Source organism: Grammomys surdaster, unplaced genomic scaffold (genome assembly GCF_004785775.1).
Source record: "Grammomys surdaster isolate TR1022 unplaced genomic scaffold, NIH_TR_1.0 126048, whole genome shotgun sequence".
NCBI lineage: Eukaryota > Metazoa > Chordata > Mammalia > Rodentia > Muridae > Grammomys > Grammomys surdaster.
The window spans coordinates 3,871,331-3,897,668 of NW_021620860.1; the positions used below are offsets into that span (position 1 = coordinate 3,871,331).

At 52.5% G+C, this 26,338-nt stretch overlaps 3 protein-coding genes and 1 long non-coding RNA gene across 12 annotated transcripts; 2 read left to right on the forward strand and 2 right to left on the reverse strand.

Moving 5' to 3' along the window:
• Window positions 1–645: 645 nt before the first annotated feature.
• Gngt2 (G protein subunit gamma transducin 2) lies at window positions 646–4,119 on the reverse strand. 6 transcript variants are annotated; one of them, XM_028754960.1, is made up of 5 exons: window positions 3,953–4,069; window positions 2,981–3,067; window positions 2,494–2,576; window positions 1,252–1,360; window positions 646–899 (listed from the first exon to the last, which is right to left on the reverse strand). In XM_028754960.1, the coding sequence occupies exons 4-5, from the start codon at window positions 1,333–1,335 to the stop codon at window positions 774–776; spliced, it is 210 nt and encodes a 69-aa protein (XP_028610793.1). In that variant the 5' UTR covers window positions 1,336–1,360; window positions 2,494–2,576; window positions 2,981–3,067; window positions 3,953–4,069; the 3' UTR covers window positions 646–773. The 6 variants fall into 6 exon arrangements, with proteins under 6 accessions (XP_028610793.1, XP_028610794.1, XP_028610795.1 ...); XM_028754961.1 differs by lacking the exons at window positions 2,981–3,067; window positions 3,953–4,069 and adding an exon at window positions 4,097–4,119; XM_028754962.1 differs by lacking the exon at window positions 2,981–3,067 and having other exon boundaries at window positions 3,953–4,084.
• Abi3 (ABI family member 3) lies at window positions 3,953–14,411 on the forward strand. Of its 4 annotated transcripts, none has more exons than XM_028754955.1 (9): window positions 3,953–3,970; window positions 4,212–4,350; window positions 9,476–9,643; window positions 10,935–11,111; window positions 12,422–12,507; window positions 12,747–12,842; window positions 13,043–13,200; window positions 13,500–13,727; window positions 13,927–14,411. In XM_028754955.1, exons 2-9 carry the CDS (start codon window positions 4,234–4,236, stop codon window positions 14,088–14,090), a joined length of 1,194 nt encoding a protein of 397 aa, XP_028610788.1. In that variant the 5' UTR covers window positions 3,953–3,970; window positions 4,212–4,233; the 3' UTR covers window positions 14,091–14,411. The 4 variants fall into 4 exon arrangements, with proteins under 4 accessions (XP_028610788.1, XP_028610789.1, XP_028610786.1 ...); XM_028754953.1 differs by having other exon boundaries at window positions 3,956–3,970; window positions 13,040–13,200; XM_028754956.1 differs by lacking the exon at window positions 12,747–12,842 and having other exon boundaries at window positions 13,040–13,200.
• A 202-nt stretch (window positions 14,412–14,613) lies between these two features.
• Phospho1 (phosphoethanolamine/phosphocholine phosphatase) lies at window positions 14,614–21,750 on the reverse strand. The gene is made up of 3 exons (XM_028754958.1): window positions 21,535–21,750; window positions 17,957–18,068; window positions 14,614–16,280 (listed from the first exon to the last, which is right to left on the reverse strand). The coding sequence occupies exon 3, from the start codon at window positions 16,271–16,273 to the stop codon at window positions 15,404–15,406; it is 870 nt and encodes a 289-aa protein (XP_028610791.1). The 5' UTR covers window positions 16,274–16,280; window positions 17,957–18,068; window positions 21,535–21,750; the 3' UTR covers window positions 14,614–15,403.
• Window positions 21,751–22,072: 322 nt separating this feature from the next.
• LOC114610584 lies at window positions 22,073–23,161 on the forward strand. Its single transcript, XR_003709704.1, has 2 exons — window positions 22,073–22,742; window positions 22,838–23,161. It is a non-coding gene; the product is annotated as an uncharacterized LOC114610584 (long non-coding RNA).
• The last annotated feature ends 3,177 nt before the right edge of the window (window positions 23,162–26,338 follow it).

The window sequence follows — 26,338 nt, forward strand, 5'->3', positions numbered from 1 at the left end:
CCCCCCACCCCCTTCCTCTTGTCTTTAGGCCATCCCAGCTAGGGCAGTTTTTTGTTTTCTTTTTTAGTTTATTTCATTTTAATGAAGGAGGGTTTTACACAGACAGGGGGTTGGTATCAAGCTTCCTATGTACTTCTGAGTTTCCTGTCTCTAACTCTCCACTGCCAGCACGTTAGGCAAGAGCCACCATACCCAGCTTATATGGTACTGGGAATGGAACCCTGGGTCTCCCGTATGCCAGGGAAGCACATTACTAACTGAGCTCCTGTCCCTACACTGTGGTCTAAATAACTAGGAAGAGGCTATCAGAACAGGGCATGAGGCAGGATGGCCCTCATCCCAGCTTCTAGCTCAAACTACATAGATAAGAAAAGATGGGTGTGGGGCCATTCTAGGAGGCTAGAGTGCTCACTAGGACTGGCCTCTGGGGCCTTGGGGCATTGCAAGCACTTCTAGAGGACATGTGCTCAGCTGTCCAACTCTCTCCATACCTTCAATTCTACATTCCTCTCTGCCACATTCCCCAGTGGAGGTCCCTCACTGGTTAACACTTCCTTCCTGTATCCCTCCCATCACTGTACCATAGGCAAAGGCAGGAAGGTGGAGGAAGATGCTGGAGAACAGGATTGAGAACCCACTCTGTGGTTGTTGGTTTTTCTCAGCATCTTTATTTGTGTCTAAGAGGAAGTAAACATTGATCCCTAGGTATCCCAATACACTTGGGAGTGGCTAAGGAGGGACCGAGAAAGGGTGACGGTGGTGAGGGTGGGCCATCAGCTTATCACACAAGTGCCTTTCTCCTTGAAGGGATTCTTGTCTTCTGGGATGCCTTTGAGAAGAGGGTCGGTCCCTGCTTGGGTCTCTACATAATCCTTGATTTCCTTTCCTGTCTTGGAAATCTGTAAGATGACAAAACATGGTCACAACTCTTGTTTGTTTTTCAGAATCCATGACTTGGCAATCAGAGGAAGATGGGCAGGGTAGGGATGAGGTCAAAGAGAAAGGGGGTAGGAGAAAGAGGCAGACAGGAAGCTGAGTCCCTTGGACCAACCCTCAAACCCCTAATGGGATCATGCCAGCCCAGCCTGGAGACACAGCTCTCAGTATCGCCCCTGTGCCCAGGAACATGAGGTGGACATCAACTATCTTCTACAGCCCAGCCCACCCCAGTGATGCATCCTGTGCCTGGTGTGTCCTCAACTTTCAAACAGAAAGAGATATGGAAGCCAAGAAGAGTGACTGCATGCTCACCGGATCACGTGGGTTCTTCACTTCCTTCTTCAGCTGCTCCACCTCCATCCTCAGCAGCTCCTTCTCACTGAGATCCTGGGCCATCCTGCCCTCGAGGGAGACCCAGGTCCTGACAGGATCCCACAGCCATGAGCATTTCCCCTCCAATTCTACACTCTTCCTGTTCTTAACCCCCAGTCAAGGTCCCTCGTTGGTTAACATTTCTACAATGCATCCCTCCACCCAATGTGCCCTCCACTGCTTGCTCTATCCTGAGCAAAAACTTAGAAGGACTGGACATGACCTGTGAGCTAGGGGTGGCACAATGAATAAGGACCTCTTTATGGAGGAAACAGAAAAAGAGGAGGAAATGAAGTTTAAGCTGGAAAATTTGGGATGAAGTGACTGCTCTAAGTGATGACTCAGGGGGATGCTTTGTTCTAGGTCCTGATGGGACAGTATGCCCAGTGTTAAGGCTAGGAGTTTTGGAGGCACACAGAGTCCAGCAGTGACCCCCCCCCAACTCTGCTGCTTCCTCCTGTGCAGACTTAGACAAGTCACACAGATTCCTTGGGTCTTAGTTTCCCCATCAGCAAATGAGTATAACAGCAGTAACATTGTTTGTCCTTTGAGACAGCGTCTCATGTAGCCCAGGTTGGCCTCTTATATGCAGCTGAGGATGACTTTGAACTCCTGATCCTTCCACCTCCTCCTAAGTTCTGGAATTACAGGCTTGTACCACAATACCTAATTTATGTGCTACTGGAGATGGAGCCCAGGCCACTGAGGACGCTAGGCAAGCATTCTATAGACTGATCTACATCCCTGATCCCACTATTATTGTGAGAACTAAAAAAATAATGCTTGGGGTTGCTGGAGAGATGGCTTTTAGAGCACTTATTGGTCTTGCAGAGGATGAGGTTTCGGTTCCCAGCATCCTCCTAGTGGCTCACAACCATCTATAACCCCCAGTTCCAGGGAATTCAATGCCCTCTCCTGACCTCCTGACCCAGGAGTGCGTGTGGTACAGTATATCCATGCAAGCCAAACATTCATACATATGAAATAAAAAAGACAGTAATGCACGGGAAGCATACTGCCTGGCACATAATGGCCAGGGCACATTTCTTCTTCTTCTTCTTCTAATTTCTGACAATAACATTATTACCATGAAAACTCCAGGTAACCAGGAGGGAGCCAGGCCTGGTGCTTAAACTTAATGCTAAGACTAGGTCGCAGCCCAGTTCCCCAAAGCCTCCTTACCTGTTAGAGCTCTCTCCAAATCACCAGTCCAGGACCCAGACACAATGGTGTTTGAACCTCCTAGCGCCTCATCAGCTGAAAATCTTCAGATAAAGCAGATGGTTGGCAAAGCCAAATCTCTGCTGCCTAAGCTGATCATGGGCTCAGGGTTCTAAGTCCTGATCCTAGCTGAGCCTCCCAGCCCTTCACTCCTTCACAGCGGACACTAACGTTCTAAAACAGGCCGCCTCCATCGTGGGTCCCTGAGCACACATCAGCCTCTCTCCTTGAGTGACCACACCCCCTTTCCCTGCCCCACAGCTTCCCTCTAGCCTACTGTACGGCTTGCCTGTCTTTCTCCATCACAAAGCCTGCCCCTCCCCATGCGATTAGCTTCTAGCTTTCCCCATCCTGAAGCCCCTCCCCCATGCTTTCTATTTGTGGGTTCCATAATTTCACCGTTCAAGGGTCTTCAGGCTCACTCTTCATTCGCTCCATAAAGACATACCCTCAGTTCCAATGCTCAACAGTTAGTATCCAGTTGCCGTGTCCACCCTAATCCCGTGTCCTTTGCTTCTTGGCCTCCGTGTCCTCCCTGGGTGTGGAACTCCCTTCTCTTCAGTCCCCAACACTCCCCTACAGCCTGCTCCTTCCCATTGCCTCTCCCAGGACCACCTGACACCACTATGACATTTAGCAGAGCAGAGCTCCTGCTTGGCTGACATTTGTCCAATAGCAAGGGACATTCTTGAGGAAATGTTAAGGAACCAGTGTAACCACACTGACTGAGGTTCCTCTTCTGCCAGGAGGATGACAGACGGGGAGGGGGAGGGGCCCTGCAAAGCCATCCCAGATGCAGGATCAAATCCCACTCAGCTGGGAGCTCCTTGAATTCAAGGTTAGGACAGGCCCATCGGCCCATCCAGTTCCCGGCTGATGCATGAGCCCCGCTCAGCACTCAGTCCGTCAGAGCTTCCTCAAGCCCACACATCCACCTGGAATGGTGCTATCTCACAGACGAGGCCTTCCTGTGGCTCAGTCCTCATACTAGCTAGTTGGTCAATTTCATCTTCCCCTACCTTCATTAGGTACAAAATACTGGTCCCAGGACTTCCTACCTGACCCTTCACAGGCTTGCCCACAATTATTCAGGAATTCTAGCTGTGTCTTCCTGGTGTCTAACCCTGATTCTTCTTGCGGCAGTGTGAGCTGTTTACCACTGTAGCTGTTCTGCCAGCCCGGCCCCACCCCCCAGTATGACTTATCTCCATATCCTAGTCACCTTCCACTCCCCAATCCCATGGTGACTCATCCCAAGCTTCCCAAGGAAGCCCCCACCCTCTGCCCTTTCCTCCCCTCTTCCATGAGTGGAAAATCCACCCCCATAGCGGGCCAGCCCCTTCCTCCTGTCTCTACTACCCCATCCCCCCATCAACTAGCTTCCTCTCCAGGACCAGGGAGCAATCACAGATGCCCCGACCTTGGCTTCCTTTGCCTGGTGAGATTGGGAGACTGAACCCCCACCAGGCCCCTGGCTTCCCCCTTCTCCTGAGCAGGGGACAGAGAGGCCCAGGCCCAGGGCCCAGGGTCTGACTTCCTCTTGTCCCGGAATGAGCATGCCTACCCCTTTACAGGCAGGTTTGGGTCTCTCACGCAGAGGAAACCAAAAGCAGAGGGAGGGAAGGCAGAGCGGCCAATCAGGGACAGGGTGAGGCTCAAAAACCCAGCAGTCTCCCCAGGGAACCCCACCGAGGTCGAGCCATGGCGGAGCTGCAGCAGCTGCAGGAGTTTGATATCCCCACGGGCCGGGAGGCTCTGCGGGGCAACCACAGCGCCCTGCTACGGGTGGCCAACTACTGCGAGGATAACTACTTGCAGGTAAGTGGAGAGGGCTCAGGTCAGGATACACCTCGCGGGGACCTGCAGCCCAGTCCCTCTGGTAGGGTCATCTGACAGGTATCTGTTCCCGCCTTGGCTGAGCAATCTTCAGGCTTCAGCGTCATTCCAAGTTTCCCAAAGGCCACAGCGCTTGTTCTCAGGCCGTAGCCTCAGAGGTAGAGGATATGTGTACATCACTGTCTCTGTAATCTGTTCTCCCATCTTGCCTCAAGCTCATCCTCTAACAGGTGCTGCTACTGTCTTCAAGCTGGCTCTAGGGGAATCAGAAAACTTCCCACATACGGGAAAGGGGTTTGTTCCTTAATGTTTGAGAGAAAACAGAGAAGAGTCAGAGCAGATCCTGAGGAGAGAATGGGGTGTGCTGCAGAGGCAGGGGACTCAGCCTGGCTTCTGAGAAATGACAGAGAGGCACCATAGAGCAGTCTCAGACCTTTATATTATGTGTGGTTTTTGAGACAGGCCTAGGCTGTATGGCCTAGGCTGGCCTTGAGTTCACTGTAGCTCAGGCTGCCCTTGAGTTCACTATAGCCCAGGCTGCCCTTGAGTTTCCTGTAGCCCAGGCTGGCCTCAAATTTACAATCCTCTTGTCTCAGCCTTCCCTCAGTGCTGGGATTACAGGCTCCCACCACCTCACCTGGCCATTGTTTGTGTCAAGTCATTTTGTTTCAGTTTCTTAAGGCATTGGGAGAGGAGCCCAGGGCTGTCTGGGAAGAAGCCCCACTCCATCCTGGAGTAGTCTTGGTCACATAATGTTGATTGCTGAGGAAGGAAGAGGGGCAGAGAGGACTTTGTGTCTGCCCTTCTGTTCCTTTTTCAATCCTCATAGCCACCATGTGAGATGAAGACCATAATTCCTGTTTTAGGAATGTGAAAACAGCGGCTTGTGTGCACTAGTGCGCAGATTGTGTATGTGTGTGTGCATGTGCGTGTGTGTGTGTGTGCCAGGAGAGGTGACTTGTCCGGAGTTACCCAGCTCTGGATAGCAGAGCCAAACATGGCTGCCCTGCCTTCTCACCTGAGCCCCTTGCTCTTCATCCTTCTATCTCTCTGATATAGTGTATGGTTTGGGTTTTTTTTTTTAAGATTTATTTATTTATTTTATTTATGAGTACACTGTCACTGTCTTCGGATATACCAGAATAGGGCATCCAATCTCATTACGGATGGTTGTGAGCCACCATGTGGTTGCTGGGATTTGAACTCAGGACCTCTGGAAGAGCAGTCAGTGCTCTTAACCGCTGAGCCATCTCTCCAGCCCTGGTTTGGGTTTTTGTTTGTTTGTTTGCTTTTGGTTTTTCGAGACAAAGTTTCTCTGTGTGCCCCTGGCTGTCTTGGAACTCACTCTGTAGACCAGGCTGGCCTTGAACTCAGAAATCCCCCTGCCTCTGCCTCCCAAGTGCTGGGATTAAAGGCATGCACCACCACTCCCCGGCGTGGCTTGGGTTTATCTACACTCCTTGTCCTTTCCTCTGCTCCACTAAGAGTGACAGGCCTAGTCTGCAACCTCTTGTTCTCAGGCCATAGCCTCAGAGTCTAGCCAGACTGTGAGACAACACCGGGGGGGACCTACTCCTGTAGAGAGAGGGCTAGGGAGACAAAAGAACTGAAGGCCTATGGGAAATGGCAGAGCCAAGAGGCAATGATAGCCAAGTTCCCTCTGCACCTTCCCCCAGCCTCTCCGTGTCCCTTCCCAGTCCTGCCAGGTAAGCACTATGCACACTTCACAGTGAGAAAGCTGAGGTTTGGAAAGGGTTAGGCTGTATTTTCACAGGCCTCCAAGGTAGTCACTGAGACAGGATTTGGACTCCGATCAGTAGCTAGTTGTGGTGGCCCATACCTGTGAAACCAGTACTTGGGAGGCTATGGCAGGGTGCTCTTAGAAAGTTCTACCTGTCTTCTAGTCTACACAGTGAGTCCAAGTCAGTCAGGATTACATAGCAAGACACTACTTCTAACAGACCAAAACCAGCAAAGCAAAATCCCAAATAAGAGAGCAGCCAGGATTCTGACTCCTAAGCTCAGTTCTTAACCCTTTAGGCCACACTGCTACCTCGAGTGTCATTTCATGTGTGTGTGTGACACTGAGTGACCAGCCTGTAGATAGATAATCTGGCATGTGGCTTATATACATGAGTCCTGCTCGCCTAGCACTTAGGTATGCAGGCATGGAGATAGCCTTTCCATTCCATCAGTGTCTTCCCATACCTCAAAGTGGCAGCTAGTGGGTGTAATCCCATGTGTGCAATTGGTGCGCATGCAGGATCTGATGCCACAAAGCTGAGTCACAGGGTCTGCCACCTATCAACTTAGGAACATGTGTGTTTCCCATTGAAGCGGTCTCTCTCTCTCTCTCTCTCTCTCTCTCTCTCTCTCTCTTCCTTCTTTCCTTCCAATATTGTCATTCTGTAGCTCAGGCTACCCTTGAATTTATGACCTGTCTGCTTCAGCACCCTCATCCCCCCAGAAGACTGAAATTACAGGCCTGTGCCACCATTTAGGGGTGAGATGAGGTTCCTTTTAAACTCTATACCTTCTCCAAACTGGTTATAAGTATTAACTGGAACAGCGTGTTGAACCTTTTGCCCAGGGCCCATCATCCTATAAGGGCAGGACAAATGTAGCTCCTGTTGTTTCTATTTCCATTTCAGAAGGATAAAAGGCACACACTAGTGATGAAGTTCCATTCTATCCAGGTGACAGCCTTTGCAAGCACACTCAGGGTATCAGAAGCCCCAAGACCCAGGTTAGAATCCCTGGATTCCTTTGTGTCGAGCAATGGCCCATAGACAATACAATTAGTAACCCTCCCTGCCTGTCCACAGAGGGAAATTTTGGGGTGATGTCTTTAATAAGGTCTCTGTCCTTCTCAGTCTCATCTTTCCCCAGCTAAGTGTCAGAAGCCCGCAGGAGGCAGATGGGTCAGCAATAGGGTTCTCAGTCAGGGTTGACTGAGTGTAAAAACAGGGTCATTTGCATGACAGCCTAGGTGAAGGATCCCAGACCCTTGTTCCTCCAGACCTGACTTTAGGCCAAGATTAAAGCCTAAACCAAGATTGAAACCTAGAGGTTAGAAACATCTGGGCTAGAAGAACACAGAGCTGGGCCCAACAGATATTATTCTTGTTTGGATTGCAAAGTCCATGTGCCGGACTGGGTGGCAGGCAGAGGGGGCCTGTCTTCTTACCCACAAAACAAAGACCTAGGGCAAAGCCTGCAGTCCTCTGTAGCATCTCTGCCTAGCCAATGCATATGCCAATGAGATGTAAAATTTATTGCATATGCAGATGACATGTAAATTGGCACACAAATGAACGTCGCTTTCCTGCTGTCAGAACAGAAAAGTAGGAAAGGGAAAGACCATGGTGGGGGAGGTTCCAGAAGGTTCTAGTTCAGATTGCATGAGCGGACTCCAGAGGAATCTCATGGAGGACTCAACTCTGATAGCACCAGTGATGGGTCTATGGAGTACACAAAGTTCCAAGCCAGGGGGCCCCAGGTGCTCAGCATTGCCTGTCAGTACACTGCCCCTTCTAATCTGCCTTGGATTCACCTCTGCCTCCCTCCACCACCGAAAAGGACAGGCTTCAGTGCAGCAAGCTCATGATCGATGGGGAAGGAGGAAGCTGCTTGTAAAGCAAGAGACCCAAGAAGGTTTACCCAGCCCTGAAGGTCTGGTCTGGGACAAACAAACAAAAAAAGTCCTCTTTTGTCTTTAGCTACTCTCTGGCCATCCCTCTCCCACTGACTGGCAGTGTGGCACTGGCCAGTGTCTGGCATGCAGCAGGAAGCTGCCCAGCTAGGGTTGGGTTCCCCTTTGACCTGTCAATCAGCCAACAAATGCACATTTATTTAGTATTTTCTGTGTGTTGGGAACTATGTCAGCATAGGATGCAGAACAGAGGGGACCAGCTCTCTGTTTTCATGGCATTTATATTTGGATGGGGGAGGGGTGAAAAGAAATAAAAAAAGAACAGGGCAAGTATGATATGTCATAAAGGTGAGCTGGGTAAAAGCTCAGGGCACTGAGAGAAAGGGAGAAGCTGGGACCATCTAGTGAAAAGAGCTCCGAGTAGTGTAAGCGCCAAGGCCCTGAGGTAGGAACAATCTCTCTTGCTAAGGATTAGCGCGCCAGGAGCTAGTGTGGCCGGAGAGGAGCAAGGCATGTGTAAGGCAGAGGATGATATCTTAAAGCCATCCATGAACATGTGGGTGGGGATATTGCACACCTTTGATCCCAGTACTCAGGAGGCAGAGGCAGGTGGATCTCTGAGTTCGAGGCCAGTCTGGTCTACAGAGTGAGTTTCAGGACAGCCAGGGCTACCATGTCTCAAAAACCACAGTGATGATGATGATGATGATAATGATGATGATGATGATGATAATAATGTCAACTGTGCTGGCACACTCCTGTAATCCTAGCACTTAGGAGACGGAGGCAGGAAGACCAGGAGTTCAAGGCCAGCCAGCCTTAGTTACACAGAGAATTTGAGTTTATACTACATAAAACCCTGTTTCAAAAAAACAAAGAAAGCATGTTAGAAAGCTGTCAGAGGGAATGAGAGGATGAAGTCATTTGGTTCTGTGACTCGGTGCCCTTCTCTCAGTTCCCACACACCTTCCTGAGGGTTGGGGCTGAGGAAGTACAAGGTCAGCAGGGGGCTGTCACTCCCGGCCTCACTTCAGTTTGGGGGTTTGCAGGTAAGAGCCTGCTATTGCCTGGTTGGTTTTTAAGTGGCTGAATGTCTCCTCTAGCCAGCATCCTCTTCCCCTTCCCCTCAACAGCCAGCCTGCAAACACTGGCTGAGGACGGCAATAGGTTCCTCTCAACTCTGTCTTCACCTCACTGAAGGACAGGATTCTTGTCCTGACCTCCAGAGCCAGTTCTCTCAGGCTTCGACTTGCTTTCCCAGTGTTCTTTGCACTGTCCTCCCAAGTCCCTCTCACTACAACACCATCCTTCCGGAAGCTACCTCAGGCACCTAAGGACCGCAGCTTTCTCCCAGTTCAGCTCGGGCCTTCCTTAGATTCTCTTCTGGCTCCATCCGACTCTGCCAAGAAAGCAGTGGAATGTGCTGGCCTCGGGCCAAGGCTGTGTGTATTTCAGGCCACAGACAAGCGGAAAGCGCTGGAAGAGACGATGGCTTTCACCACCCAGGCCCTGGCCAGTGTGGCCTACCAAGTGGGTAACCTGGCCGGGCATACTCTTCGAATGCTGGACCTGCAGGGTGCTGCCCTGCGGCAGGTGGAAGCCAAGATGAGCACACTGGGCCAGGTAAGAACGTGGGAAGGCCTCCCCTTTCCATCCCCTCTCTTCAGTCCCGCTCAAGTAGCCTCTGTGACAAAGGACCCTTCATTTTCTCCATGTCCACCTGGTCAACTCAACTGCAGTAGGGTGGCACGTTCTGAACTGTGGAGACTTCTAGCATGGCTATGTTTTAGTGGGGTTCTTGCTACCCCATTAGACACAAAGTTCTCCAAAAGTAGACCTCTCTCTCCCTTCTGTCTCTCTCTCTGAATGTTATGCTAGATGTCTAAAAGCTTTGTTTGCTCTTCATAGTACCTGCAGAGAGCAGGAGAGACGAAAGGCCATCCTGTCTTCTTTGGAATACATTCAATGATTAATAAATGCCCTCCACTCAGGCTAGGCAAGCCCATCTTCAACCCCACAGGAGTCCCTGCCAACCCCGTACCGAGTACCTACCTACATTCAGCCTTCCTTCCTGGATCCTTGACCCCACAAAGCCTATGAGAGTTACACTTTTGGTCTGATCATATGTCCCCAAGGGGCCAGTGTATGGGGTGTGTTTTCCTCTTCTTCCTGAAGACTCAAGGTCCCACTCCTCAAGGCCCGAGGGCACATTCCAAGAGAAAGTTAATTCACATACTAGTCCCCTATAGGGGAGAGCTGACTTAGTTATACTTCTCTGCCACCTCCACAGTATGCCCTTCTGCACCCAAGCCTGCCCTGTCCTTCAGTTCCTTCCCAGCAACCCCAGGGGTGTTTTTCTCCCTTCTCTTCTGGTTCCTGCACACCTAATAATAGCCCTCATTCTCTTCTACCAGGAAGTCACTCCAAAGTGGCTCCATCCTCTCCTGCTCCTCTTTCTCCAATTGCTATACAGCCGTGGGACTCTCTCTGGGTTTCCCTGCCTCCCGTTCTTTCCTCTTCCCTTCCCTTGTTTTATTATTTTTTTTAAAGATTTATTTTATATGACTACTCTGTAGCTGTCTTCAGACACACCAGAATAGGGCATCAGATCCCATTACAGATGGTTGTGAGCCACTGCGTGGTTGCTGGGAATTGAACTCAGGACCTGGAAGAGCAGTCAGTGCTCTTCACCACTGAGCCATCTCTCCAGCCCTCCTCCCCCATTTTGAGACAGGGTCTCACTATGTAGTCCTGGCTAGCCTAGAACTCATCATATAGACCAGGTTAGCTTCAAACTCATAGAGATCTACCTGCCTCTGCCTCTGGAGTGTTAGCGTTCTCCCTCTCTTAAAAGGAATGGAGTTGTACAGCCTGTTTCTCAAGGGCTCCTCCCACCTTCCACCTTGTCGTGCAGATGGTGAACATGCATATGGAGAAGGTAGCCAGAAGGGAGATTGGCACTTTAGCCACTGTCATGCGGCTGCCCCCTGGCCAGAAGGTCATCCCTCCTGAGAGCCTGCCTCCCCTCGCTCCCTACTACAGAAAACCCCTCAACTTTGCCTGCTTGGATGACATTGGCCATGGGATCAAGGTAAGGGAAACCCTGCTCTTCCCCGCTGTCGCTCTGTCCTGCCATGTCACTCCCTCCTGTCTCTCTTTCCAAGCTTTATACTACCTCACAACCCCTTCCTCTCACACCCCGGGACACATGGCCTAAAAACTCCACACTCTCCCAAGATCCTTAACCACTCTCTACCCTGCTCTCAGACACTGCTTCTGGAAGATTGTGATCTGCCTCTGCCCCCACCCCCAGTGGGTTGTGTGTGTGTGTGTGTGTGTGTGTGTGTGTGTGTGTGAAGGGGAAGAGGGGGGAGGGTGTTGTCAGGGCATGCATGAGAACCATTCCTCAGCCACATGAGAACAGCAACTTCCTCTGTCTGGGGGTTTGAGGTCATTGCTCTAAGAAGTCACTCCAGAATGCTGGTGGTAGGGACAGGAGGCGGCAACAGAAAGCAGAGTTGCTGGGGGGGACCTTATCACCTTTTGACCCTACTGCTCCATGTCAGATTAGATTAGAAGCTTTCCTGGGTCTTAACCCCTTGTTATTATGCCAGATCCTCAGAAGAGAAAATAACTGCTTCCTTCAGTTCCCAGGGCCCTATATGTCCCTTTTTCCCGTCCAGCCTTCTTATCTTTGTTTTTCTTTTGATGGTGCTGAGGATGGAACCCAGGCCTTCTATAAACTCAGCAGAAGCTCCACCCCTGAGCTATTTGCCCAGCCGCCAACTTATCCTTTATTCCCATGTCTTGTCTCTAATGGGGCAGGGTGACTGAGACCATGAGCCCCAGGTGCTCATGCTGGGGGAAGTCCCAGTTTCCGAGGTGTCTCTTGCCTTGGGAGTTGCACCCTATCACTGAGACTCTCCTAAGTGTCTTGGGTTCTGCCATCCCTCTGCCTTGAATTTGGGGAGGTCACTTCCGTTGTAAGTTTATGGAGAAGGATGAGTTCCGTGTGATGTGTGTTCTGTCTCCACGGGCTCCTCAGCTCATGCCAGAGTACAAAGCCTAATCAGAACGAAGGCCCACCAAGCCACCCAGGTCCCTGGGGATTTGAGATAGTGTGGGGGTGCAAAGGCCAACTCAGTCACTGTGGCTATGCAGAGGAAGTGGCTCTCAGACGCGCAGTCTGTGCTGCGGGTTTCTTTCTGTGGGTTGGCTTTGGGGGACCTGCTGCAGGCTTAAGGGCTGGGGCGGGGGAAGGAGGGCTGAGAAGTGGAAGTAGGAACTTGCTGAGTCTGGCTGGCCCTCCCAGTTCTCGCTCTCCCCTCCCCCATTTCCTCTCCGAGATGAGGGTAAGAATGGCTCCCCTTGTCCCAGATGTCAACCCTATGCTTCCTTCAGGATTCGAGCACTCAGCTGTCACGGACCGGGACCCTGTCTCGCAAGAGCATAAAGGCGACTGCTACACCTGCTTCCGCCACGCTGGGGTGAGGCCTCAGGCCATGCGAACCAGCCCTGTCCAGCCACTCTGCAGCGGTTCTCAGCTGCTTCCCCCACCCCTCGTCCGCAGCACCTGGCGCCTTGCTGCTGCTGCTCCTGGCACCCAGCTTCTCCCTCCGCGAGTCGCCCTTCCTCAACCCTAAGCCGAGTCGTCCTTCCTCAACCCTAAGCCTTGCTCAACAGAGACCCCTCCCTCCTCATGCCACCCTACTCCACCACTCCCCAGGAGACCACCCCGGATCCCTGAGCCGGTGCAGCTCCCGGCTGTGCCAGACGGCAAGCTCTCCGCTGCCTCCTCTGCCTCTTCCTTGGCCTCAGCAGGGTGAGCGCTTGAGTCCAGTGGGTGGGTAGCCAGCAGGTAGATTTTGAGAGGCCTCCAGGCAGACTTGTGGTTGAGAAAACAAAAAACCACTGGTTGGGGAAAATAATTGTAGGGCAGATGTTGCTAAGAGGGGTGGGGACCCTCAGGGACGCTGGGCTAGAAGGCGTCCCTCATCAGCATATGGTCTGGTCTTTTAGCAGTGCGGAAGGTGCCAGTGGGATCCCCCAGTCCAAGGGACAGGTAGCACCTGCAACCCCGCCTCCTCCACCTGTAGCGTCTGTAACCCCACCTCCTCCACCATTGTCTGCTGAGGTCTTCTTGCCGCCCCCTCCGCTGGAGGTGTCCCAGCCCCCTCCGGGTAAGATGTGTCCCACCTTCTCAATATTCACCTTGAAGTCGCTCGTCCAGGCCTGTGTTTCCCAGGAACCCCCAGGGAAGCAGTGAATAGGTTACAGTAGCCCTGTGTTCAAAGCTTCTCTCTTAACAGGACTTGTATAGCTTAAGCCACCTGCCTAGGGGTTGTCCGGTAGGATCTGTCTACCCTGTCTACCCTTGTTAAGCACCAGCAGCGGGCTAGAGGCATTGTATGACAGGAACTGGTTAGATCTTAAGGATTCTAGAGGGGTGGCCCATGTACCTTTTTGTCTTCCTTCCCAGAAGCAGAGTTGCCCCTGCCTCCTCCTCCAGCTGTAGAGGGGGACGAACTGGGGCTGCTGCCTCCGCCCCCACCAGGTTTTGGACCAGATGAGCCCAGCTGGGTCCCTGATGCCTACTTGGAAAAAGGTACCTTTGTACTCTTGGGACTGAAAGACACATCCACTGCCAGGTTTCTGTTGCTTTGGCCTTCATCTCTCCATCCCAGGAGCGTTTGCTCTCCCTGCCAAGGTGCGAGCCTATTCTGTTCTCCATCCCCTTCCTTTCTGATTAGCTGAGTTCTGAAGCCGATAGGAAAGAGCAGCTGGCCTGGTATTGAATAGTACCTGGCTGTTCCAAAGCTCCCCCATGGCCTAGTATTATAGCTCCTGTATTTGTGTGTGTGTGTATCTGAGGGGACAACTCACAAGGTTCTCTTCCTGCCCCACAGTGGTGACACTGTACCCATACACCCGTCAGAAGGACAATGAGCTCTCCTTCTCTGAAGGCACCGTCATCTGTGTCACTCGCCGCTACTCGGATGGCTGGTGTGAGGGTGTTAGCTCAGAGGGCACTGGATTCTTCCCAGGGAACTATGTGGAGCCCAGCTGCTGACAGCCCAGATCTGTCCCTGCACCAACCCTGCACTGCCTCGGTGGACCTCTTGAGCCCCAAGAAGCCAGCTTCCACAGTCAAAGCTGGACTAAGGACCTGTCTACCTCTCGGGCTGTGAACTGTGTTCAGTCCCTGCTCCACACAGCAGTGGGAAAGGGGGTGGGCTAGAGAGGGGCGGTACTCAGGAAGATTGCTGCAGATGGCAAGAAGAAAAAACAAAAAACAAATCTAGAAGGCAAGGAGTTTAAGCACCTTGCCCAGAGGACCCCCCAGGTCATGCACAGAAGATTGCCAGCTTTGAATAAAACTCTGTTGACCTCCTGGTAGTTGCCCCAAAGGGCTAGAGGGCCAGACAGGGAGTGATGGAGAGAAAACGTCGAACCCTGCAGACTACCCCAGAAGGACTCTCCATCTCAGACCTCTTTACTGTTTCACTAGGGCCCTAGTGTCACAATGAGACTCCCTGAGTGCAGAGAGCACCTCTCTTCTTATCCCTCCCACTGTGGCACAAGAGTCCTTTTGTCCCCCTTCACCTCCTTTATTGGTCTGAAACTCCAGAGAGGGGAGGGGCTTGGGTTTCCCTGGCTCTGCTTAAAAACATGGCTTTCTGTTCCATAAGGGCGAAGGGGGATGCGGGAGGGGGTGGGGACGACTTTGGTGAAGTCCCTGGTCTCTTGCTGGAGTTCGAGGATTTGTTACACTCTCCCGAGGCGATTGGTCGGTTCTACCTCGATCCACCAGCAGGAGGCGGTTGTTCCTTCTGGCTTTTTCTTCCTTTGGGGGTGTCTGGCGGGGGGTGGGGGTGGGTGGGTGGGGGGTGGGAAGGAAGCAAGGCGCAGCCAGCGCAGCAGTAGTATAGGGTTGCCTTGGCTGAAGCAAGAGCAAGACCTAGAGCTGTCTGAGAGCATCGTAGGTCTGCCGCGAGCAATCTGGTGCTGGCATGCGAATTGGGGGATCCTGAATCCGGGCAGGGGAGGTTACGCAGCCGGTACAACAGCTAAAGTAAGTGAGAGAGGCTCCTCCCAACTTCCACGAGCCTGTTCTTCTCAGTTCGAGGGGCACTGCCTGCCTTCCAAGGGGTGCTCACCTCCCTGGAGGGAAGGCAGCCGAGCTGTGTTAACTGCATAGATAGGTACGGCTCTGAACCCCTGCTCCCAGCCCACAAGCGGACCGAATTCCAGATATGCCCGGAGGAGCGTAGCAAAGCGAAAGGAAAGAGGAGGGTAACAAAACTAGGTAGGTGGTCCTAACCAATTCCCAGTCCCGCCCCTCCTCCGCCCGTTGTCCGGGGCACCCCTTGCAGGCGATGGTCTTCAACACATCTTCAGCACCTGTTGCAGATGTTGGCGCACGTCGGCGGCTGTTTCCCAGGGCACCACGTGGGCGCGGAAAGAGCTGGGCTCAGCCTTCTGTGCCTCCTGGATGAGGCGGTGCATGGGGTAGCCGCGGCGCGGGAAGGCCACGTCCCCGCCCGCCAGCAGCCCCATGGGGCAGAAGTCATTTGCACCATCCCCCACGTAGAAGAGGCGCTCGAAGTGCACGCCGTCGCGGGCCCGCTCACGCAGGTATTCGCTGAGCACCTTGTGCTTGCACATGTTGGCGGGGCAGCGCGAGCAGCTGTGCGTGTGGAAGGGCCGCAGCGTCAGCAGTCCCCGCGCGTCGGGCCCCGACGGGTTGCTGAGGATGCGGCGGAATAAACTGTGGTGGCCAGCGGCACGCAGGGCACTCTCCACACCGAAGGTGTTGGCATCCGAAATGAGAATAACCTCGAAGCAGGAGCCCTGTTTGGCTATGAACTGCAACAAATCGCCCATGCCCGGCGACAGGGGGATGGTCTCGTAGACAGCGCGCAGGTCCCGGGGCCGTACACCCTGCTCACCCAGGTACTTGAAGACGCGTTGCATGTACTCATTGTAATAGCCCTCGCGATAGGTGGCACGCAGGCTCTCTGGCAGTTGCTGGCCTGGCGCAGCACGCACGATCGAGTCGTCGCTGTTCTCGTCCACGATGGTCTCATCGAAGTCGAAGGTCAGGAGGAAGCGAGGCGCGCCCGGCGCGGCCATCCTGCCGTCCTGGGAGCAGGGGGAAGAGGAGCAGGAGGAGGGGGCAAGCGAAAGGCGGCGCGGCGGGAGCCGGCCAGGGAGAGGCTGATTAGCGGGCCACAGCCAGGGTCGCTGGCACATCCAAGACCTGAGGAGGACCCAAGGCTGGTTAAACTGGAGATGGAACCAATGTGTTGCCCACACCCCGCCGTCCCTTTCCTGTCTCTCAATTAATCTCTCAGTTATTGCTGGGTCGACGCAAGGGGGCCATACTAGTCTTGAAGCCAAAGGCTTCCTTGGCTTCCTTTCTGCTGCTCTCATGGGATTCCTTAGAAGGGACGACTTGTCAAGGGTCACTCCTTGAGACTCCTCAACGGGGTTGGAGGCTTCTGGTGGTGAGGTAAATAGGAGGCAAATTCACACCCCTGCTCTAACCCAGCAGAGAGGACAGAAGATTCGTGTACCCAGGGGGACCAGCCTCCTTTTCTCTGTGATCTTTGTGGGATCAAGAATTAATGGAGGAGCCAGGCTCCAGGAAAAGCCATTGGCATCACCAAGGCAAGGCGGGCAATGAGTGTCAGGTCTTTCCTGGGCCTGGGTGTCAACAAGTATCATGTCTGGAAAGCTAAGTTCCTGAGCCTCCGTGGGCCTGGCCAGAGAACTAGGTTTTAGCCCTTGAAATTACCAGGTAGGTATGCAGACCACACAAGACCCAGGGAGGCTCTTCAGGAGCTGCTGGGCCCTGTGCTTTCTGCCCATGCTAATCACTTGCCAATTCCCTGGGAAGCAGGTGCCAGCAGGTGGGGTTTCTGCCAGAGTCCGAAGCAAGCAGGCAACAGGAGAAGCAATGGGGCTTAAGGAGGTGGGAGCCCCCCTCACCAGGCCACGGCATACCTGGGAGACAGGTAGGAGAGGGGAAAGAGAGCGGCAGTGGCTAAAAAGGCAGAGGGAGGCAGGGGTGGGCAGCTATGTGAGGGGGTGTCAGGGAGGGGATGTCGGGGATAAATCAGGCAGGGAGGGTAGAGTAGGCTACTGGAATATAGTGGGAGTTCTAGGTAGTGAGGCTTTGGGTCAGAGTCCTCGTCTGGGAAGTTCTCAACGGGGGAACAGCGTGGGAAATGGGGATATAGTGGGAGTACTTGGGGCACAAAGAAAAGCAAGCACACGGACACAGCAGGGTCCCCCCATCTGCATGTTCCTGCCACCTTTGTTTGCCAGCAGCTATAGGAAGAGGGACAGAGGGACAGAGGCTATAAATCCTAGAATATCCATCACATGGCTTGGCTTTCTGCCTCCCGGCATGCGCTTCCTACCCAATGCGGTAAATATCCAAACAGAACCTGGTTTCCCGCCACACACCCATACCCACACCCACACCCACTTCTTTCTTTTTAAAGAATGGGTCTCCTATAGCTCAGGCTGTTGTAGATCGGGATGAACTTGAACCCCTGAGCCTCCTGGCTCACCTTCCCAGGGCTGGCATTAACAGAATTCTACCAACCGAGCGACATCCCCAGGCCTCACACACTCTTATTACTTCTTATTACTCATTTCACAGTTGGTACTGGAACCTGGCTATCTGTCTCCCTCAGACACAGAAAGCCACTTTATCCCTCCAGGAGTCACCAAGGGGGGTTAGCACCAGCCTGTGGAATCTCTGACACGGGATCCCTGTTATCGGAGACACCAGGATCCACAGCAGAGAAATTCAGGGATTCATAGAGGTCCAGTAGAAAGGGTAATCTGAGGGGGCTGGAGAGGGCTCCTCCTATCCCAGGGTGGAAAGCAGGGGCTTGAGGCCTCATCCTGAAGGGCTCCACTTACCCTAGATAGGCATCGTAGTCCAACAACCGGAAAACACCCGCTCATTGTCAGTATATTATCTTGACCACCACCTTTAGAAACTTTGTTGGTCTCCAGCTGTCATCCAGAGCTCCTGGGAGGGGAAAAGAACCCACAAAAAGTTCATAGCTGTTTATTTGGAGTAAGGTGACACGAGCCTTTAGTCCCAGCACTTGGGATGCAGAGGCAGGTGGATATCTGTGAGTCTGAGGCCAACATGGTCTACATAGTGCGTTCTAGAACAGTCAGGATATGTAGAGAGACCCTGTTTCCAAAACAAAGTGCCTGTCCACTGGCTCCCCTTTCAATACTGATCCCATCGGACTGTCTGTCTCGTCCTGATCTCATGCATGGTTCATCACACCCACGAAGACAGAAATTAACTCCCTTCCTACATGGTGTATTGTTTAAGCAGAGTGGCAACTGGTTCATAAACACTTCACTACTATCTAGAGGCTGAGAGTTTTGGGCCCTACAGGAGACTTACCTCTGGCACTAATTTGTTCAGAGATCTCACCAACAGGGCAGGCTGAAATCGCTACGGGAGTTTCAGTGACCGGGTGGTGATCTTCTGGTTTGGGCCTTCATTAGTGCATCTACACAGATACCATCTACAACTTTTGTTGTCTCTCTACTTCCCCACTCCTCCACCCAGGCTATGAGACCAGAAGCCAGCCCCTTAGAATTGGAAAGATACCAGAGCAAAGATAGCAAAAATCTAGCTGGCTGCTGCCCTCTAGTGGTAGCAATGGGTGGCGCGGTAAATTCTTGACTCTCAAGGTGACACTCCCTGACCATCCCAAGGCAGTAGATGCCACAGCCTCTAGAGTAGAGTAGATCAAGAGGACACAGGCTCTGGAACCCTCTTCATAGAGATGTATCCCTGACCACCCTCGCTTTCTCACGACAGAGCTTTTCAGTAGAGATAGGAAGTAGCTTTAGTGTCCCCCACCCCCAAAGAACTTATAGCTAGTAATTCGAAAGAGGTTAAAGCTCACTAGCAAAAATTAGCAGTGCTCCAGGAGAGCCAACATTGTCGAGATAGTGAGAGGGGAGGGGACAGGGATGGTAGACAAGGGAGCCGCATGCAAGGGATATTGGGGAAACTGTCACTGATGGAATCCCGGCTGAAATAACCTTTGTCCCAAGACAAGAGTTAGAGGTGAAAGGTCAGAGGGTTCCACACCCATTGTAAAAGCAATCTCAAAGAGCGGGATTAAGTGTCAGGCAGAGAGGGAAGCAAGGGACAGATACAAAGATACAAATGGGTCACTAGCAACCACACAGACCAATTTTCTCTTCTCTTCCCGCTCCACTCCCTTCATTCCACAGTCAGGACCGACCCCAGGGTTTACAGGTATTATACAGCATGCCCTTAACCCAATAGTTTTGTTTTTAATTTTGAGACAGGGTTGCCCAACCTGGACAGCCTCCTGAGTCCAGAGATTTCAAGCATGTAATAAATACTCTCGATAAGATCAATTTTCATCTCTTGGGGGGGGGTCAACTACTTGCCTGTCTTCTTTGAAAGAATTATACCAGTCCTAATGCTGGCAGCTTCTCATGGCTCATAGAAGTAGACACAACTATGTTCTCACCTAATACTAGTGTTTATGGAAATCTTTGTTGTGAGACTAGGTCTCACTACCTAACCTTGGCTGGCTTGCAACTCTCTGTAGACCAGGCTGGCTTTGAACTTAGATCCTTCTGCCTTTGGCTCCTAAATGCTGGGATTAAAGTCCACCACTCTGGTAATCTTGTCTTTTTTCTCTGCAGAGCAGAAAGCCAGGCATCCTGGGTTTCTTCCCAGAAACTGAGGCAGCCTCACAGACACCTTGTCCCTGTCCTATCCATCCCTAGTTATCTTCTGGCTTCATAGCATTCGAAAAGGTCAGTGGCATCTGCCTGGCCTGGTGATGCAGGAGAGGGGGGCAGGAGAATCTTGAGTTTGAGGCCAGCCTGACTACATGAAATTCCTGTTTTAAAACAACCGCCATAAAAAACAAAACTCACCGGGCAGTAGTGGTGCACGCCTTTAATCCCAGCACTTGGGAGGCAGAGGCAGGTGGATTTCTGAGTTTGAGGCCAGCCTGGTCTACAGAGTGAGTTCCAGGACAGCCAGGACTACACAGAGAAACCTTGTCTCCAAAAACCAAAAACCAAAAACAAAACAAAAACAAAAACTCATTTCTGACACACTTGTGATAAAGTCCTGGGCAGTGCAGGGCATTGCCTTTAATCCCAGGAGGGGCAGAGGCAGAGGCAGAGGCAGAAGCAAGTGGAACTGAGTTCGAGGTCAGCTTGGTCTACAGAGTTTCAGGACAGCCAGGACTGCACAGAGAAACCCTGTCAAAGCCACAAAAATTTCTGTGTGACCACCAGAGTCCCTTGAGGGGAATGAGACAGGACATTTGAGTTTCTCCAACATGCTAGATCAGCCAGGGGGCAAATTTTGGGGACCGAGGGAAGTCCTTTTCTAGTCTCACCTAAGATCAATGTTTGTGGCCCTGATTCCATCACAGCCCCTGCCTGCTCCTCTGATACAAATACTTTTAGGTTAGATCTGTGGGACGGTGGGGTAGGAGTTTGTGTGTGTGTGTGTGCACTAACTTCAGCTCTAAGCTTGAAATTCTCCTAATGAGGGAGAGGGTAGAGCCCATAGGAAAGTTTGGGGAGTTTTCTACAAGAAACATACAGGCTGAGAACGGGGGTGAGGACGTTAGAAATGTCAAGCCCTCTCTGCTCCAAGTATGCCCATCACTAGAAATTAGATCTGACAATTAAGCTTATTCCTGCCCCTAACACTCGAAACTTCACGAACTCCTTTCTTGTTCATTAACCCGTAATGGGGGAGGGGGGACAGAGAGGTCCAGCTTACATCATGGGCATCACACCGCATCAGAAATAGGATTAAAACTCAGGGGTCTCTACTGCCTCTTGGAGAAACTAGTTGAATTCCCCGGTTGTTCCGGGGGTTCTGTAATGTTCCCTGTCCTAGCTAGCTAGGGAGTAATGGTCTGTGCCCTGGTGCCACTGAGGAATCTGGGACTAGGCGTCACCTCTGGGGTTCCCTGCCTGGAGTGGACAAGCAGAGGTGATTCTTTCTGGGTAGGGGCAGGGAGATGGCAGCTGCCGGTGGGGTAGCAGGAGAGATATTTTTAGAGGTGACTGGAAAGCAGGCACTCTGGCACACCCCCAGCTGGCGGGCGCTTCGCTCTAATGCGGGCGGGGGGTGCGCAGCTCGGGGAGAAGGAAGGACTTGTGGGTGGCGGGGAGCTATGACAGTCCCCGGAGATGAAGGGACACTGGGCACCATGAACCTGGGAAAGAAGGGGGTTCCATCCTCTGTCCCAGGGATTACCCCACCACCAAGCGCAAGAAACACCCTCAAACTCCACACAGCCCCCACCCCAACATTTAGATCGCGGTCCTCCCGGAGCCCAGGACTCATGCGGGGCAGCAGCGGTCGCGCTGTCTGTCCCAGCTGAGTTTGGAGTGGAAGTAGTGGGAAGGGGGTTAGTTAAGGGATTTGGGGACAGGATGGAGCAAGGGGTGCTTACGGGAATTGGGGGGGGACGCGGTCTTATCCACCCCCGGATTTCTGAGCTCCGGCTCACGAGTCCCTCCAGCCCCGAGGGACTGTGGATGATGTGCTTCTGCTCCGTCCCTTCCACCTGCCCCCCATCCCCGGGGCCGCCGCCGCGTCCCCTTTAAATGCCGGGGAGCCAGAGCCCGAGCCGCGGCGGGCGCTGCGGCAGCCGCAGCACCCGGGCCCACCGCAGTCCCCGTACGTCACAAGCGCCCAGCCAATCACCGCGGCGCCGGCGCACATCAAAGGGGCGGGCTGCCCGCGAGCCACGCCCCCGGGCTGTCCCGGAGGCCGGGCGAGCGGCAGTGAGACTGGGCGGGCGGGACGGGTGGAGCGTGGCGCGTCCCGTCCGAGGAGCGTGGGTGCGGGGCACCCTCTGCGTGCGCGTGGGCACGTGCGTGAGTCAGTGTCACACTGCCCGCCTCCCGCTGGGCTCTGCGCGAGGAATCTGCAGGCAGTCCCTCCACCGCCCGGCAGTCCTTGTCGTGGAGCTCCACGGGACAGCCGGGTGACAGGCTCGCCAAGCAGCACGCCCTCCACGTGCGGCGAGCTCGGTGCCCTCTGCCCTTCCGGGAAGAGCCACGGCATCCTGCCGAGTCCTCGGAACCCTGTCCCCAGATTACCGGGTACTCGGGCTTGCCGGTGAAGAACTCTCTCAATCCAGCACCGCCTAAACTCGGAGTTGGAGAACCAACACTGAGCACAGTGGTGCAAATAAAAAAACCCACGCTTTCTCCCAAACCCTGAGAGTGCGTTCATGGCCCCTATACCCCGCTCTCCCTCTCTGGGGAGCTTTCTCTTCCTTCGCAGCCCTCAGGATACTAGATTACGATTAAGAGAGAAGAGGTGAAACCAGCACTTTCTGAACCCAGGAGAAAAGACTTGTCCAAGAGTTCAAACACAAGAACACCTCTCACTTCAGTCACAGGACAGGATCTGTGGGTGAGAAGGAGGTGCACCGAGGCCTGGGTCTAACTTCAACTTTCCCAAAGTCCTCTAGCATTGAATACCAGTGCTCCGTGCTTCCACAAAAAAAGCTGATAGGCAGAAGAGTTGCGGACCAGATGGACCACCCCCCCAAACCTTTGAGGGCAACTTCTCCATTGCCCCTGTTCCCTCCCTAACATGCCAGCGCCCCCTTCACTTCTTACCTCGCTGAAGTCCGAGGGCAACTGCCAGGTACCTGTGCTGCTTCTACCTAGCCCTTGGTCTTTTATCTTGAGTCGGGGGAGTGAGAGGGTGGGTCTCTTACAGTTTGTTGCTACCTATTCTAGGCCCAGCGCTGAGCTCCTAATTCTGCTGCCTCCAAGTCCGGTTTGATGGATTAAAGGCCTGAGTCGCCACACCCTGCAATCCTTCCTCTTGCAGAAGCAGTGTTTCATCTCCACACCCTCCCCAAAGACGGGCTCACACAGCCTTCATCTGTTGTATCTATGTTGTATCTGTTCTCGGCCCTTCAGTGCCCTCCCCCAACCCCTTGAGGCAGTTTCATGTCGCCCAGGCTAGTATGGGCCTTGCTATATCGTCTAGAATGACAGGGAACTCCTGAGTTCCTGTCTCCACCTTCTGAGCACTGGGATTAAAGGCATGTGCCGCTATACCAGTCCTAGGTGTGCTTGTAGGGCAGTGGGTAGGTAGCTGGAAAGATCTGAATGTCTGGATCCATGCTCCAATTCTTTTTTTTTTTTTTTTTTTTTTTGGTTTTTCGAGACAGGGTTTCTCTGTGTAGCCCGGGCTGTCCTGGAACTCACTCTGTAGACCAGGCTGGCCTCGAACTCAGAAATCCTCCTGCCTCTGCCTCCCAAGTGCTGGGATTAAAGGCGTGCGCCACCACCGCCCGGCCATGCTCCAATTCTTATTCTCCTTCCAAAACGATTGCCAACAAGGCTCTGAGGACATTGAATTGGGAAGAACCATTGAGCTTGGGGCTATCCATTTGAGGTACCATAGTGCTGGGGTTCCAACCTAGTTTGCTTACCTATGACCTCATACTCTGCCTCTCCCTCATTGCTTTTACTCTCTTTTAAGTAAGTCGAGGACAGAGATCATGCTTGTCTTTGTTGCTGTTTTCCAGAACGGCAGGGTTTCCCTATGTAGCTCTGGCTGTCCTAGAACTCGTTCTGTAGATGAGGCTGGCTTTGCACTCAGAAATCAGCCTGCCTTTGCCTTCAGAGTGCTGGGATTAAAGATGTGGGCCACCACCAGCCAATTCATGTCTGTTTTATTTAACACTGTGACCCAGACCCCAGGATATAATCTGGACACTAATACCTATAGGCCTTAGATGTTTGTTATTGCTGGGTCTGGTGGCACACACCTTTAATCTCAGCACTTGGGAGACAGAGGCCAACAGATCTCTGAGAGCAAGGTCAGCCTGGTCTACAGAGTGAGCTCCAGGACAGTCAGAGCTACATTCTGGTCTTGGAAAAAAACCATCCGGATTCTCTAGCGCAATCTCAGCCTAATTTCCAAATTCACTGATATGGTCGGGGAGCGCTGGTAGATGACTTTTGGCCCCCACTAATGATCTCCAGTTTTTCCTGCCCTGTTCTACTTTCTAGCCCAGTTGTGGGGGTGCTCACCTGCGCCTCCTGCAAAGTAACTCTGAAATAAGTGTAGCAGCGTTGGAGGGCGGCGTTGTGCATGCTAGGCACCTGCCCTACCACGGACATATTCTCAGGCCTAAGTATAGAAACTCCTAGTGTTTTCTCAAAGGTTTATTTTATTTTTGACTCTGTGTGTATGGCGTGTGGGTACCCACGGAAGCCATGGGCTTCCGATCCCCTGGAGTTGGAGGTACAGGCAGTGACTGCAGTAGAGGTGAGCTGCCCTACATGGGGTGCTGGAAACTGACCTCTGCTACTCTGTGAGCTCAGTACAAGCACTCTCAAATGCTGAGGTGTCTCTCCACCCCAGCATCTCTTCTCCCTGAGTAAAACTTTCAGATACTCCTGTCTGTCTTTCCATTTTCTTTACTTTCCCTTTTAAGTGTCAGAGAGTGAACCGATGGACAATCAGCCTTGTGTCTAAAGATGGGGTCAGAAATGGAAGGGAAGAGTAAGCCACAGTCCAGACATCAGAGGCACGTGCTCAGCACAGGGTCAACGTTCACTTTAGGACTTGGGTCACTTGACTGGGCAGAGAGCTTGTGGGGTGAAGAGTCATTGGAGGTGACAGAGCTTGCTCAAGTCTCTGGTGACCCTTGACTCCGGTGGCCAGAGTCGAGCTTTCCCGCTGGTCCTCGAGAAGAGGCTGAGTCACTTGCCCAAGGTTCCAAAGGCAAAGCCAAGAAGCCAGGAATACAAGGTCACGACCTGCTCATAGGAAGGAAGGAATAGTTCAGTTCACAAGGCCCACCTGAGGGAGGAAGACCGCTAACCTTTCCAGGAACCAGCTGGGTCTTGATCATGTGATCTGGACAACTGCCTCTGCAGATGGCTTTAGTATTTCCAGTTTTACAGAGGCAGAAACCCAGGGACATTTAGGAAGTACCTTGCCTGAAGACACGATGTGGTAATCCTAGGTGGTCAGATGCAGATCTGGACTCCTGGTGAAGCCAGAGAGAACAAAGAGGCGGGAGATGTGGCCAAGTGTCCTGTTTAGGCATTTCAGTTGGAAAGCACTGTTCTAGTTGTTACCAGGACTGAAAACATCCTGTCTAGCCTAGCCTGGACAATGATGGCCCATTCTGAAATTCTCTATCTTTCCTTCCTATGGCAGCTCCCCTGTCCTGCCAGCTCAATTTACACATGACTAACATTCGGTATAGGATATGTCAGTTTCCCAGAGTCACAGAGCTAGGAAGTGGCAAAAGACAAGATTTGATTTGTTGTTGTTGTTGTTGTTTTGAGACAGGGTTTCTCTGTATAGCCCTGGCTGTCCTGGAACTCACTCTGTAGACCAGGCTGGCCTCAAACTCAGAAATCCTCCTGCCTCTGCCTCCCAAGTGCTGGGATTAAAGGCGTGCGCCGCCACCACCGCCCAGCTAAAAGACAAAATTTGAAACAAGAAGGTTTTATTACACATTTATGTATTTGTTGGGGTGATATCTCCCTATGTAGGTGAGGTGGCTTGGAATTCCCAGTCCTCTTGGCTCAGCTTCCTGAATGCTAGGAATATAGGAGCCAGTCACCACATGCAACTGGGAGCTGAGACATTTTCTTTTCCCCCTTGGGAGTTCATGTAGTTTAGGCTAGTATCAAACTTACTATATAGCATGATCTCTGTCTGTCTGTAGCATGACCTCTGTCTGTAGTATGATCTCTGTCTGCTTCTACCTCCTGAGTGATAGGACTGGTGTACCCTGCCACACCTGATCATGTGGTGCTGGGGAGTGGCTCTGTGCCAGGGCTTTGTGCATATTAAGTAGCTCCTCTTTCCACTGAGCCACAGCCCTAGCCCTCTCCCCCAACTGCATGTTTAAGATGATTTATGTATTTTTACTTTCTGTGCATTGATATTTTGTCTGCATGTGTGTCCGTGTGAGGGTGTTGGAGTTACAGACAGTTGTGAGCTTCATGTGGGTGCAAGGGCCTCTGGAAGAGCAGCCAATGCTCTTAACCGCTGAGCTATATCTCCAGCTGCACTTAATCAGACGGAGGTTCTCTTATGGTCAAGAAAAAGGTGCTGGCCCTAGAGGCTAGGAAGATGATATGGAGGGATGTTTATTTCTTTTTGGTTTTGTTTTTCTAAGACAGGGTCTTGATATTGCCCTGACTGATTTGGAACCCAGCCCCCCCCCTTCCCTGTCTCTCTGTCTCTGTTTCTCTGTCTGT